The sequence below is a fragment of the Mytilus edulis genome, chromosome 8 (assembly GCF_963676685.1).
Source record: "Mytilus edulis chromosome 8, xbMytEdul2.2, whole genome shotgun sequence".
In the NCBI taxonomy this organism is placed as follows: domain Eukaryota; kingdom Metazoa; phylum Mollusca; class Bivalvia; order Mytilida; family Mytilidae; genus Mytilus; species Mytilus edulis.
Window position 1 is genome coordinate 69,806,639 of NC_092351.1, and position 13,286 is coordinate 69,819,924.

Here is a 13,286-nt window from a genome sequence, read left to right on the forward strand (position 1 = left end):
TGTTACAAATTGTGACTTGAATAGAGAGTTGTCTCATTGACATTCATACAACATTTTCTTATATCTATTCAATAAAGCATGATATAGATTTCAAGAAATTTTGCGAATATATGACACTTTCCGATCCTGTAATGTTCAACAGTGACAACTGTTATGTATGAGGTATTCCTCTCGACAACTGTTATGTATAATGTATTCCTCTCGATCAACAACTGTTATGTATGAGGTATTCCTCTCGGCAACTGGTATTTTTTAGGTATTCCTGTCGACAACTGGTAGGTATGAGGTATTCCTCTCGACAACTGTTATGTATGAGGTATTCCTCTCGACAACTGGTATGTATGGGGTATTCCTCTCGACAACTGGTATGTAGGAGGTATTCCTCTCGACAACTGCTATGTATGAGGTATTCCTCTCGACAACTGGTATATATGAGGTATTCCTCTCGACAACTGTTATGAATGAGGTATTCCTCTCGACAACTGTTATGTATGAGGTATTCCTCTCGACAACTGGTATGTATGAGGTATTCCTCTCGACAACTGGTATGTAGGAGGTATTCCTCTCGACACCTGGTATGTATGAGGTATTCCTTTCGACACCTGGTATGTATGAGGTATTCCTCTCGACAACTGTTAGATATGATATATTCCTCTCGACAACTGGTATATATGAGGTATTCCTCTCGACAACTAGTATATATGAGGTATTCCTCTCGACAACTGTTAGGTATGAGATATTCCTCTTGACAACTGGTATATATGAGGTATTCCTCTGGACAACTGTTATGTATGAGGTATTCCTCTCGACAACTGGTATGTATGAGGTATTCCTCTCGACAACCGGTATGTATGAGGTATTCCTCTCGACGACTGATAGGTATGAGATATCCCATACATACCAGTTTTCGAGAGGAATACCTCATACATACCAGTTGTCGAGAGGAATATCTCATACATAACAGTTGTCGAGAGGAATACCTCATTCATAACAGTTGTCGAGAGGAATACCTCATATATACCAGTTGTCGAGAGGAATACCTCATACATAGCAGTTGTCGAGAGGAATACCTTCTACATACCAGTTGTCGAGAGGAATACCTTATACATACCAGTTGTCGAGAGGAATACCTCATACATACCAGTTGTCGAGAGGAATACCTCATACATACAAGTTGTCGTGAGGAATACCTCATACATACCAGTTGTCGAGAGGAATTCCTCTCTATTCAAGTCACAATTTGTAACAAGTAAACTATCATAGGTCAATGTACGACCTTCAACACGGAGCCTTGGCTCACACTGAACAGCAAGCTATACAGGGCACCAAAATAACTAGTGTAAAACAATTCGATTAGGAAAACCAACGGTCTGATGTTTATATTAAAACGGAGAAACGAGAAACACTAATGAACCGCATCAACAAACGACAAAATACGAAGTATATATTTACAGTTACAATTCTCTCCCTTTCACCCTTTACCATGCATGTTATTTGACGATCTTTGACGCAGACGTGTGTAACGTGTATATGCATGTTGAATTCCTTCACTTATCCATGATATCCATAAAAATTAAATAATACTAATAAAAAGAAAAAAATACAATCAGGGGGGGGGGGGGGGGGAGACCTTTAATGCTTTCTCGGTGACTCATGTCACCATAATTTAGAAAATGATTTTTCTTTGAGAGTATTGTCGGTTGAAAAAAAATACATTCATATTATCGTGTGTCGAATATTGTTTTTCTGAGATTGAAAAATTAATTTTCCTTTATATCAACCTGGAACTATTATACTAATGTTAGTATAATAGTCCATATCTTAATATCAGCTCAATGTATTTCTCTTTATTGACTGAAGTGGAAGTATTTTACCAGGAGTGTAATTTTCATACATGTAGTGGTCTTAATTAAAACTATACTATTAAAAAATATATTAAAAAATAAATAAATTGTTTTCTGTTGAATTTGCCATTGATTTAAAGAAAGCATGCTCGGAATCTATAGGCAAATATGTGTCATTTATTTCATATCGGTTGAGAATAAGATTCTCTTATTGGATAAAAAGGGGTCACATGGCATTCATTATTCTTCAGTAATAAATTCCATCGGTCATTAACAGAAAAAACCGGACCAGAAACCCGGTCGTTAACGAACTTTTATATGATAATGACCGGTGGGGCGTGGTTTCCGTCTGATAATGACCGGTAGGGCGTGGTTTCCGTCTGATAATAACCACTGGGGCGTGATTTCTCTGTTAATGACCGCTTAGAGAGATTTACCTTTTATGAAACATGTTCCTGATTTTAATATTATATTTAAGTTGTTGAATTGTTTATTATATGTTTTCGTTAAATATAAAATTAAAGATAACTTGATTACGTATTTATATACTGAAAAATTGCACTAAAATGAATGGCAGTATTACTACGACTGGTCTTCACTCTTTGTCATAGAAATCGTACAACTACCCCAGCGAATTGTTCAAGAACTATTATATAAATATATTACATGTAGCACCGACATCGTTATACAAAACACACTGTGTTATTATTACCTCTTAAGTGTTTTCTATGGTGGCCGGTTAAGGCCATTTCGCGTTTTCGCGTTTTCGCGTTTTCGCCCATCATATTATATAGGGCGAAAACGCGAAAACGCGAAATCGCGAAGTCGAAAACGCGAAAACGCGAAGTCGAAAACGCGAAAACGCGAAAACGCGAAGTCGAAAACGCGAAAACGCGAAGTCGAAAACGCGAAAACGCGAAATATTTTTTCTTTCCGATTTCGCGTTTTCGACTTCGCGTTTTCGCGTTTTCGACTTCGCGTTTTCGCGTTTTCGCGTTTTCGACTTCGCGATTTCGCGTTTTCGCCTTTTCGCGTTTTCGCGTTTTCGCGTTTTCGCGTTTTCGCGATTTCGCGTTTTCGCGTTTTCGCGTTTTCGCGTTTTCGCGATTTCGCGTTTTCGCGTTTTCGCGTTTTCGCGATTTCGCGTTTTCGCCTTTTCGCGATTTCGTGTTTTATATACCAATACATATTCTTAGTATTTGACTTTATTTCATAATCTATTTTGTTCAATTCAATATTTTATCATAAATATTTGTTGTTTTTTAAGGTGTTTCGGTTAAGGTTTAACTACCAAGGCTTTTCCTCATCAGGTATCCCAAGCCTCTAACTAATAAAATAATCAGTTTCAAAGTAAAGTTCAAAGCATCCATACGCATAGAATTTAAAAATTCTGCATACCGGGATACGACACCTGGTAACTTTGTATTGATGTATTGTATTCTAAATTAAATCAGTTTATGATTTGATATAACCATTGTCTTTTATGTTGTGATTTATCCTATAACTTGGTTTATCCTATAACTTGGAGGATGTAAGTAGATCCTTCAAGTTTTTGTGTCTTTTATATGCTATGATCGGAGGTTTTGGAAACATGGTTTTTGTGCTATCATTTTGTTCAATTAGGTGCCAATGTTTTTTAATTGCTTTATTTAGTCCATTGAAGGAAGGATTAAATTTGGTGGCTAAAACAAATGGAGGCATTGCTCTTTTGTTTTTAAGCTTGTACCTTAGACAATCTTTTCTTTCCTTATGAAGTGCATTTGTTATAATGGGGTTGATATCTTTTTCCGAGTATCCCCTTTGGAGAAGTTTTGTTTTAAAAGTTTCAATTTCTTTTAGTGTATCTTTTATGCATTTTTCTACCTAGTTCGTCAAAATCTCGTAAGAGATTTTGTTTAATGTATTTTACATCAGGACTGGGAATAAATTTTAATCCCTTTGCAAGAACTAATATTTCATAGTTTGTGAGATTCTCACGTGAAAACACTTCTATATAGTTTAAAGCTTTTTTTACATTTTCATGAAAGTGTTTTGTGCGTTTAAGATGGCCTTTGTTATTATTATGTATACGGAGTTTACTTTTGTATTTTATTAATCGTTTTTTCTTATCCCTTTTTCTGAGAGATCTTTTTCTATTACTCATAGTAATTTATTTGTATAAATTTGTTTTGTGACAAAACTATTTTGTTTGTTTGTATAATTATTTCAACTCTAATTGAGAGATGAAATGAATATATATGAACTTCAACTCTATTTGAGAGATGAAATGTATTTTATTAATTCTACTCTATTTGAGAGATGAATTGATTTGTATTTTGTTTAAATCTATTTCAAAAATTATACATTGTATATGTAAACTCTGTTGAAGTGTTTGTTCACTTGTATCCCGGTATGCAGAATTTTTAAATTCTGTGCGTATGGATGCTTTGAACTTTACTTTGAAACTGATTATTTTATTAGTTAGAGGCTTGGGATACCTGATGAGGAAAAGCCTTGGTAGTTAAACCTTAACCGAAACACCTTAAAAAACAACAAATATTTATGATAAAATATTGAATTGAACAAAATAGATTATGAAATAAAGTCAAATACTAAGAATATGTATTGGTATATAAAACACGAAATCGCGAAAAGGCGAAAACGCGAAATCGCGAAAACGCGAAAACGCGAAAACGCGAAATCGCGAAAACGCGAAAACGCGAAAACGCGAAAACGCGAAATCGCGAAAACGCGAAAACGCGAAAACGCGAAAACGCGAAAAGGCGAAAACGCGAAATCGCGAAGTCGAAAACGCGAAAACGCGAAAACGCGAAGTCGAAAACGCGAAAACGCGAAGTCGAAAACGCGAAATCGGAAAGAAAAAATATTTCGCGTTTTCGCGTTTTCGACTTCGCGTTTTCGCGTTTTCGACTTCGCGTTTTCGCGTTTTCGCGTTTTCGACTTCGCGTTTTCGCGTTTTCGACTTCGCGATTTCGCGTTTTCGCGTTTTCGCCCTATATAATATGATGGGCGAAAACGCGAAAACGCGAAAACGCGAAATGGCCTTAACCGGCCACCATAGTTTTCTATTAAAATTATTTTTGTTGTCGAAGTTTTGCATATAAATGGATTTATTAAGGATTTAAGCTTGAAGATGTGTATGACCGGTACAACAGATCAAGATCAACCAATACACTTTTAAAAAGTACACTGACAGTAATCATGAGATAAAAGTAAGGAGGTGTGGTATGATTGCCAAGAAGACACTTGTAACATTGTATCTACCAAAGTTAAATGAAAGGGATGCAAGCATTGTCAATTTCATAGTCACCGTAAGCCCTTAACAATTAAAAACAATCATACCGTATAGGTTTCATTAACGAGAATATTTTGTTCAGTAATATGTAAGATTTTGATAACAAAGTTTGCAAATATATACAGTACTTGTGTGGGCATTTTTCAATAAAAGTGTGAAATTCAGACCTAAAAAAACCGGAAAATCAACTTGTTCAAAATTTTATTTCAAGAGTTATTTTGAATGCTACTATTATAGACCTGTTTGTAACTAAAAATTGCAATCTTAAATACTCTTCAAAATGATATTTTTCTCATAATTTATATACTATTTCCACTACGAAACTGCTTCTAAACGCACAACTTATGGCATTTTAATGCCTTCTATTGACATTCCAATTTGTTTTATATACTAGAAAGATCTCATTTTTTTTCTGAATTGGAGAACCATTTTTTTCGATGAAGATTAGACAGATGATTTTTCATTTCCTATCGTTAATTATTCATTTTTAGATGGTGACGTTCCCTTGTCACCATCTTACGGTGTTTATATATCTCAACTTGTACGATTCGCTCGTGTATGTAACAATGTTTTAGATTTTAACGAGAGAAATTTATGTATTACTGAAAAATTATTACACTAGGGTTTTCGATATCACAAACTAGTCAAAACATTTACTAAATTTTATCATCGGTATAAGGACATCATTCGTAAATATAGCTCAACATGCAGACTTCTTATACGTTCAGGTATTTCACATCAAATTTTTTATGGAAATATTCTTTATAAAGCACAAAGGTGTCAGTATTCAACTCAAAAACTAACAAAACCTTTGAATAGACTTATCAAGAAGGGATATAGTTACTATACTGTTGTCAGGTCATTAAAGATTGCATATTCTGGCGTTTATATTGATTCACTTATAGGGTATTTGCATCGGAACTAAACACATTTATTAAAAAACCAGTTGTTGGCATGACACGGGTTATGTTCTTCTCATATATGTTATGATGGTATGATACTAAACCCCTAACGGGAAGGATTGTGCCTGATATTCATATGATGAAATCATAATCTTTCAGTCAGTGTAATTGAAGTCTGGAGCTGGCATGTCAGTTAACTGCTAGTAGTCTGTTGTTATTTCTGTATTATTGTCATTTTGTTTATTTTCTTTGGTTACATCTTCTGACATCAGACTGAATTTTAATGTACGTATTGTTATGCGTTTACTTTTCTACATTGGCTAGATGTATAGGGGGAGGGTTGAGATCTCACAAACATGTTTAACCCCGCCGCATTTTTGCGCCTATCCCAAGTCAGGAGCCTCTGGCCTTTGTTAGTCTTGTATTATTTTAATTGTAGTTTCTTGTGTACAATTTGGAAATTAATATGGCGTTCATTATCACTGAACTAGACGTATATATTTGTTTGGGGGCCAGCTGAAGGACGCCTCCGGGTGCGGGAATTTCTCGCTACATTAAAGACCTGTTGGTGACCTTCTGCTGTTGTTTTTCTATGGTCAGGTTGTTGTCTCTTAGGCACATTCCCCATTTCCATTCTCAATTTTTATTTCATATATATGAAGGTAAAACTCATGTTAAGTAGTGGACATTTTGATGAGTTTCGTAGTTGACAAAACCGTTTTGTAGTGGACAAAAAGTTTCGTAGTTGACATCAACTAAATTCTATGTTAAACTTGATAAAAACATACTGAAAGTTATATGAAACTAACCCTTGTTATTTGTTTTGCACGAATATCATTGAAAAAAGAGTAATTATGTTGAACCGTTCAGGAATCAATATCTTATTAATCCCTCTAAAAATAGTATGTTTCTTTGCTTAAAAATGTTAAAGTGGCTGGGACAAGAAATTACGTTTTTATTGAAAAACACCCATGCATCAAATCTATAGATCTAGAAGATTCGACAACTTTTATGTATGATGTATTCCTCTCGGCAACTGGTATGTATAAAGTATTCCTCTCGACAACTTGTATGTATGAGGTATTCCTCTCGACAACTGTTAAGTATGAGGTATTCCTCTCGACAACTGTTATGTATGAGGTATTCCTCTCGACAAATGGTTTATATGAGGTATTCCTCTCGACAACTGTTACGTATGAGGTATTCCTCTCGACAACTGGTATGTATGAGGTATTCCTCTTGACAACTGGTATGTATGAGGTATTCCTCTCGACAACTATATTGTTGGCAAATCTTCTAGATGTATAGAAAATTTGATACATGGGTATTTTTCAATAAAAAACATTTCTTGTCCCAGCCACTTTAAAAAATATGTTTGATCTTTACAAGTAATATTTTGTGCACTCAGTACACAGGGCCGTAACTAGCCTCTTTTAATAGTGAGGCAAAACAAAATCGCCGAGCGTAGCGTGGCGAAAAAAAATTGGCGAGGGGTCTGGGGAAGCTCTGAGAAAAATAACGTAAAATCATGCATTCTGAGCGTTCCACGGACTCTTTCTTACATTGAAAGGCAAATAATCTTCAGCTATTTTTTCGAAAATATTCTGGTCTCAAAGCAAAAACATAGATTTATTGTAATTTAAGACTTTTCGGTTTTAGGGGCAACATTAAAAGACCGATATGTAGGATAAAGTAAAAATCGTATTTCTCATAATCATTAATACCGGGTCTGTCTGTCTACTCTTATCTTGTTTTGTGCTGACTTTGGTGATTTTTTTTTATGACTAGATTTAAATATAGTGACAGTGCAGTATTATACTTTAAGTACTAGTACTGCTTAAGTCGACACTAGGGACCATCTTCACCTTCTTTTACGGTATTAATGATTATTGAAGTCCAAGACTCTCCAGCAACTATCAAGATGAAGAACAGGAATAATAAATGACCATTTATCATTTATATTTTTTCTATGCATTGACTTTGTGTGCGATTAGGTCCCGTGCACGTTTACTCCATATTCCTTTATTTTCTGTCTAAACACGACCTAATGCAAGTTTAACCCTTCAATGTTAAAGGTCATATGGCAGTACATTTTTTTCAAATGGTTTGATACCGGGAAATTGGTGGTCTTTCTTAAATTTAAACCATGTCAGCTATGTAGTTTTATCCACAGGAGCTTGGGTATATGATACAGATATTTTCTTAATTTTTTTGTTGTTGATTAAAATAGTAAATTTTCTATATTTGTAATACATATCTATCATTTCTGTGTATGTCTCACCTATATATAGCTAGTTTCGAGTGATTTAAACGACTCAGAGAAATTACCCAATTTTACAATCCATACTAAGAAAAATTGCCGGTATTTTCTCTGAGTCGTTTAAATCACTCGAAACTAGGTGAGACATGCACTAAAGTGATAGATATGTATTATTAATATAGAAAATTGAATATCTTAATCAACGGAAAAAAAAGACAAAAAAATATTTGTATTCTTTGATATCAAGTTCAATTATCCATGCAGAAACGACAATTTTTTCTGTGTCCAGTATAGCATCGTAGATAGATATATAGGAAAATGTGGTGTGAGTGCCAATGAGACAACTCTTCATCCAAATAACAATTTATAAAAGTAAACCATTATAAGTCAATGTACGGCCTTCAACACGGAGCCTTGGCTCACGCCGAACAAAAAGCTATAAAGGGCCCCAAAATTACTAGTGTTAAACCATTCAAACGGGAAAACCAACGGTCTAATCGATATAAAAAACGAGAGCATATTCTTAAAATATTTTCCCGCTCAATATCTGGACATCGGGGATATGCAACATTGCACACGTTTACAAATGAAAAACAACACTCAGACTATAGTCATTAAGTAGGACAATAAAAGAACAAAAGACAAACCCGAGACACAGAAGTACAAACAATAGACCATCAACTCCGAAAACCAAAAGTAAAATAGAAACATAGATCACGACAAAAATGCAGGGGCGACATCAGGGAGTGAAGAGAACTTGCTTCTTGCAAGACACTTTCCGTGAAAACAATTTGATATAAAGACAATCTTTTTTTCATTTTTTTTTAAATTTACAGCATGAGGCATTTGCCTCATTTGCCTCAATGTAGTTACGGCCCTGGTACATTTAATCATTTAATAAGATTTAACATTTTTAAGCAAAGAAACATACTATTTTTAGAGGGATTAATAAGATATTGATTCCTGAACGATTCAAAAAATTTACTCTTTTTTCATGATATTCATGCAAAACAAATAACTAGGGTTAGTTTCATATAACTTTCAGCACCTATGTTTTTATCAACATAGAATATAGTTGATGTCAACTACAAAACTTTTTGTCAACTACGAAACGGTTTTGTCAGCTACGAAACTCATCAAAATGTCCACTACGTAACACGAGTTGTACCTTCATATATATGAAAGACTGTCTAATCTAATCGAAAAAAATGGTTCTCCAATTCAGAAAAAAGAGATCTTTCTAGTATATAAAGTAAAACAAATTGGAATGTCAATAGAAGACATTAAAATGCCATAAGTTGTGCGTTTAGAAGCAGTTTCGTAGTGGAAACAGTATATAAATTATACAAAAATATTTAAGATTGCAACTTTTATTTACAAACAGGTCTATAATAGTAGCATTCAAAATAACTCTTGAAATAAAATTTTGAACAAGTTGATTTTCCGTTTTTTTTAGGTCTGAATTTCGCACTTTTATTAAATGCCCACATAAGTACTGTATATATTTGCAAACTTTGTTATCAAAATCTTACATATTACTGAACAAAATATTCTCGTTAAAGCAACCTAGACGGTATGGTTTTTAAACTTTGGTAGATACAATGTTACAGTAGTTGTCTTCTTGGCAATCATACCACACCTCCTTACTTTTATCTCATGATTAATGTCAGTGTACTTAAAATGTCTTGATTGATCTTGATCTGTTGTACCGGGCATACACATTTTCAAGTTTAAATCCTTAATAAATCCATTTATATGCAAAACAAAGGTCACCAAACACCATATGACTCCGGCCAGACTTTGATTTTTTTACTCCTAAATTCCGCGAATGCTAAACAGAGAATCAGCTTTGGTTTGACTACGTTGGGGATAAAATCACGAAATCCCGCACGTGAAGCAAGTTTCTGTCAAGCATCCCAGAGAAATGTATTTTAACACAAAGTCAATACTACCTTTAAGCTCCTTGCTTTTTCTCTAGAAGCAGTCGAACACAAACGGCATTAATAGGAAAGAAAGTAAAACGTTCTTACACTCCCCAAAGGTGTCAAAATGTCTTTTTCTGCTTTTTCTGTTTCTTTGTTACATGTACAATTGTCCTTAACTTAATTCTATGACAAAAATGAACTATATACTATAACAACATATATAAAACACAAATTGTACATGCATAAAATTAATATACAGTTGTAAAGAGAATATGACAAAGATAAATGATACTACACAATACTGTTGACAAAGGCATTCAATCATTTGACTTCTGTCATGTGGTAATCTACAAACGAACTATGTGTAAACCATTCTGGTTTTAAAGAAAACTATACATAAGTTGTAATGATTCGTATTAGGAAGAATTTATATGCACGTGGCACCTCCACGTAGGTACCATACGATTGTATTGTGCACATTGTGCGTTAATTACTGTAATATAATGTGTTTCCAAAAGTGTATAATAGTTGCAGCACTTTGCAAAATTGTTATTGAAGGAAAAGAATTCCTTATTGAAGCAGAAGATGAGAGAACGGATGGTAACCATGAGTTATTACCGTATCGTAATGCATCGGATCATAAAGCAGTTCTTGTAAAAGGAGGAACTTCTCTTTCAATTAACTTTTGTCTCCGCCAGAGGTCGTTTGTTACAATAAGAAATATAAGATATCTTAATCTTAAAAAGAGCACGTTACTAAATATTGTTGTGAATGAAAACCTCAACTATGGATCTTATTTTGCCGTTCCAAATTACAATCAGTCAAATGTTTTTAATGACACACGAAGTTTTTCAATAGTACATCAACTTGAAGCAGGTTGGAATATTTTAAAAGTATATGCTACAAATTCAATCGTACTTGATATGTTTTTACTAGAAGTAAATGACAGTAAATTGAATAATATGATATTTAGTTGTAAAGTTATTTGCATTCAACAACTACATTTTCCTCCGAGAGCGAAATCTGTTGTGACCCCAGCTAATATGGCACAGAATTCATTCTTCACCAAGTGCGCTGAAGTGGACAATGTTGACATTCCCATTTATCATCCACATGTTAACGCATTCTCTATTACAGCTCGATTGCCACAATACAGAACATTTGCAAACAGACGACAAGCTAATTTAACGTTCTGTCCACATCTAACGCAGACGTTATGGCGATTTGATAATTTTTCTGTAACTCATTTTTCAAAAGAAATGTATGGCAACTTTACATTCTTGACTTTTCAAGAGAATAATTTAAGTTCTATAGATATAAACGTAATTTTTAGACAGAAAGGAGAACACACCGGTAGCATTAATACAGATATGGGATCACAACTTTTTCTTAAATTTATTTCAGTAAGAAACGACGTATTTATTACATTGAGATATAAGCACAGAAATGGAAGTATGGTTACATCCGAACGTAAACGATTTAGTGAATCACATCTTGAGCAAATGTGGAAAATACCGGATTATACATGGATTGAAACCGATTACAATTACATTAGTCTTGTTCTTTACACAAAAGAGTTATCCCATCTAAAAATAGACTACTTAAGACTTGATAGAAGACCATTTATACCAGACCGAACTATCACTTTGTACAAAAGTGACAACATCATCATTGAAGGTGTTCAAGTAGACATGTGGTGGCGTGGCCATGATAGAATGACAATTAATATTCATAGTGACAATTCTCACCAAGGCTTTGCTTTTCTAAGACTTTATCGTCCAGTGCCGTGGACACAGGGATATAGCCAGGTATTTATCTTATATCAAGACGGAAATGCTCGATTTTTGCCGGTGTCTCCTGAAGGATTAGACTGGATCCCTTTTGGAACTTCCGTTATTCTTGGTCAATGTAAACACGACTCTATCCGACCTTATGTATCTATTACACAAGTGGATATTTATCCTGACGATATGAAGTTAGTTATATTCTTCAAAGATGGGGGATATTTAAGAATGACATTAAAAGTTACCGAAGACTTTACCCAAGCTTACTTTGACAATATTGTTTTCATGAATGACACATCAATTTATCCCTTTGTAACAGTACGTTCTATGTATGTAGAAGAAGGCAACACAGATGTGGACAGTATCAAAGTTGATGATGTTAAAACTTTAAACGTTATTGATAACTGGGGAACTGTGCCAGGAAAATCGTTTGCATTTCACAGGAGATGTTTGTCTAGACATTTAACGCTCAGTCCTGACATACAAATAGATATATTAAAAACTTAACAAATCGAGATCGTCCTTTTTCCCACCAGGTACAATAGCTATCTCTTTTTAAATGTAATTGCGTTAGGAGTTGAACAGATGTATAATATAAAAGTAGGAAAGAATTGCTCATCTATATCTTATAAGTCAACGTGAAAATGATGAAAAATTGTAAGTAATACAAAACAGAGTAGTACAATATTTTAACACATCTTTCGTTCTAAACATACTAAGATCAGGTATATCAACACCGTACGTCCCATATATAGTAAGATAAGGTGTTTAAACACAGTACGTCACTGACAAAGTAAGACCAGGTGTACAGACAAAGTACGTCCCAAATAGAGTAGGATAAGGTGTTTAGACACGGTACGTCCCAAATAGAGTAAATAAGGTGTTTAAACAGAGTACGTCCCAAATAAAGTAAGATAAGGTGTTTACACACGGTACGTCACAAACAAAGTAAAACCAGGTGTTAAGACACGATACGTCACAACTAGAGTAAGACCAGGTGTTTAGACACGGTACGTCACAAAACAAAGTAAGACCAGGTGTTTAGACATGGTACGTCACAAACAGAGTAAGATAAGGTGTTTAGACACAGTACGTCACGAACAAAGTAAGATAAGGTGCTTATACACAATACGTCACAAAGAGAGTAAGGTAAGGTGTTTAGATACAGTACGTCACAAAGAGAATAAGATAAGGTGTTTAGACACAGTACGTCACAGACAAAGTAAGACCAGATGTTTAGACACAGTACGTCCCAAAAAGGGTAAGATAATGTGTT

The 13,286-nt window shown here is 34.4% G+C and overlaps 2 protein-coding genes across 2 annotated transcripts; one reads left to right on the forward strand and one right to left on the reverse strand.

Moving 5' to 3' along the window:
- Positions 1-205: 205 nt before the first annotated feature.
- LOC139484302 (keratin-associated protein 12-2-like) lies at positions 206-895 on the reverse strand. The gene has a single exon (XM_071268037.1). It carries the CDS (start codon positions 893-895, stop codon positions 206-208), a length of 690 nt encoding a protein of 229 aa, XP_071124138.1.
- A 9,654-nt stretch (positions 896-10,549) lies between these two features.
- LOC139486143 (uncharacterized) lies at positions 10,550-12,522 on the forward strand. The gene has a single exon (XM_071270874.1). It carries the CDS (start codon positions 10,658-10,660, stop codon positions 12,515-12,517), a length of 1,860 nt encoding a protein of 619 aa, XP_071126975.1. The 5' UTR covers positions 10,550-10,657; the 3' UTR covers positions 12,518-12,522.
- The last annotated feature ends 764 nt before the right edge of the window (positions 12,523-13,286 follow it).

Coding starts and splice junctions, on each gene's coding strand:
- LOC139484302 (XM_071268037.1), bottom strand. CDS start 895: ATGGGATATCTCATACCTATCAGTCGTCGAGAGGAATACCTCATACAT.
- LOC139486143 (XM_071270874.1), top strand. CDS start 10,658: ATGCACGTGGCACCTCCACGTAGGTACCATACGATTGTATTGTGCACA.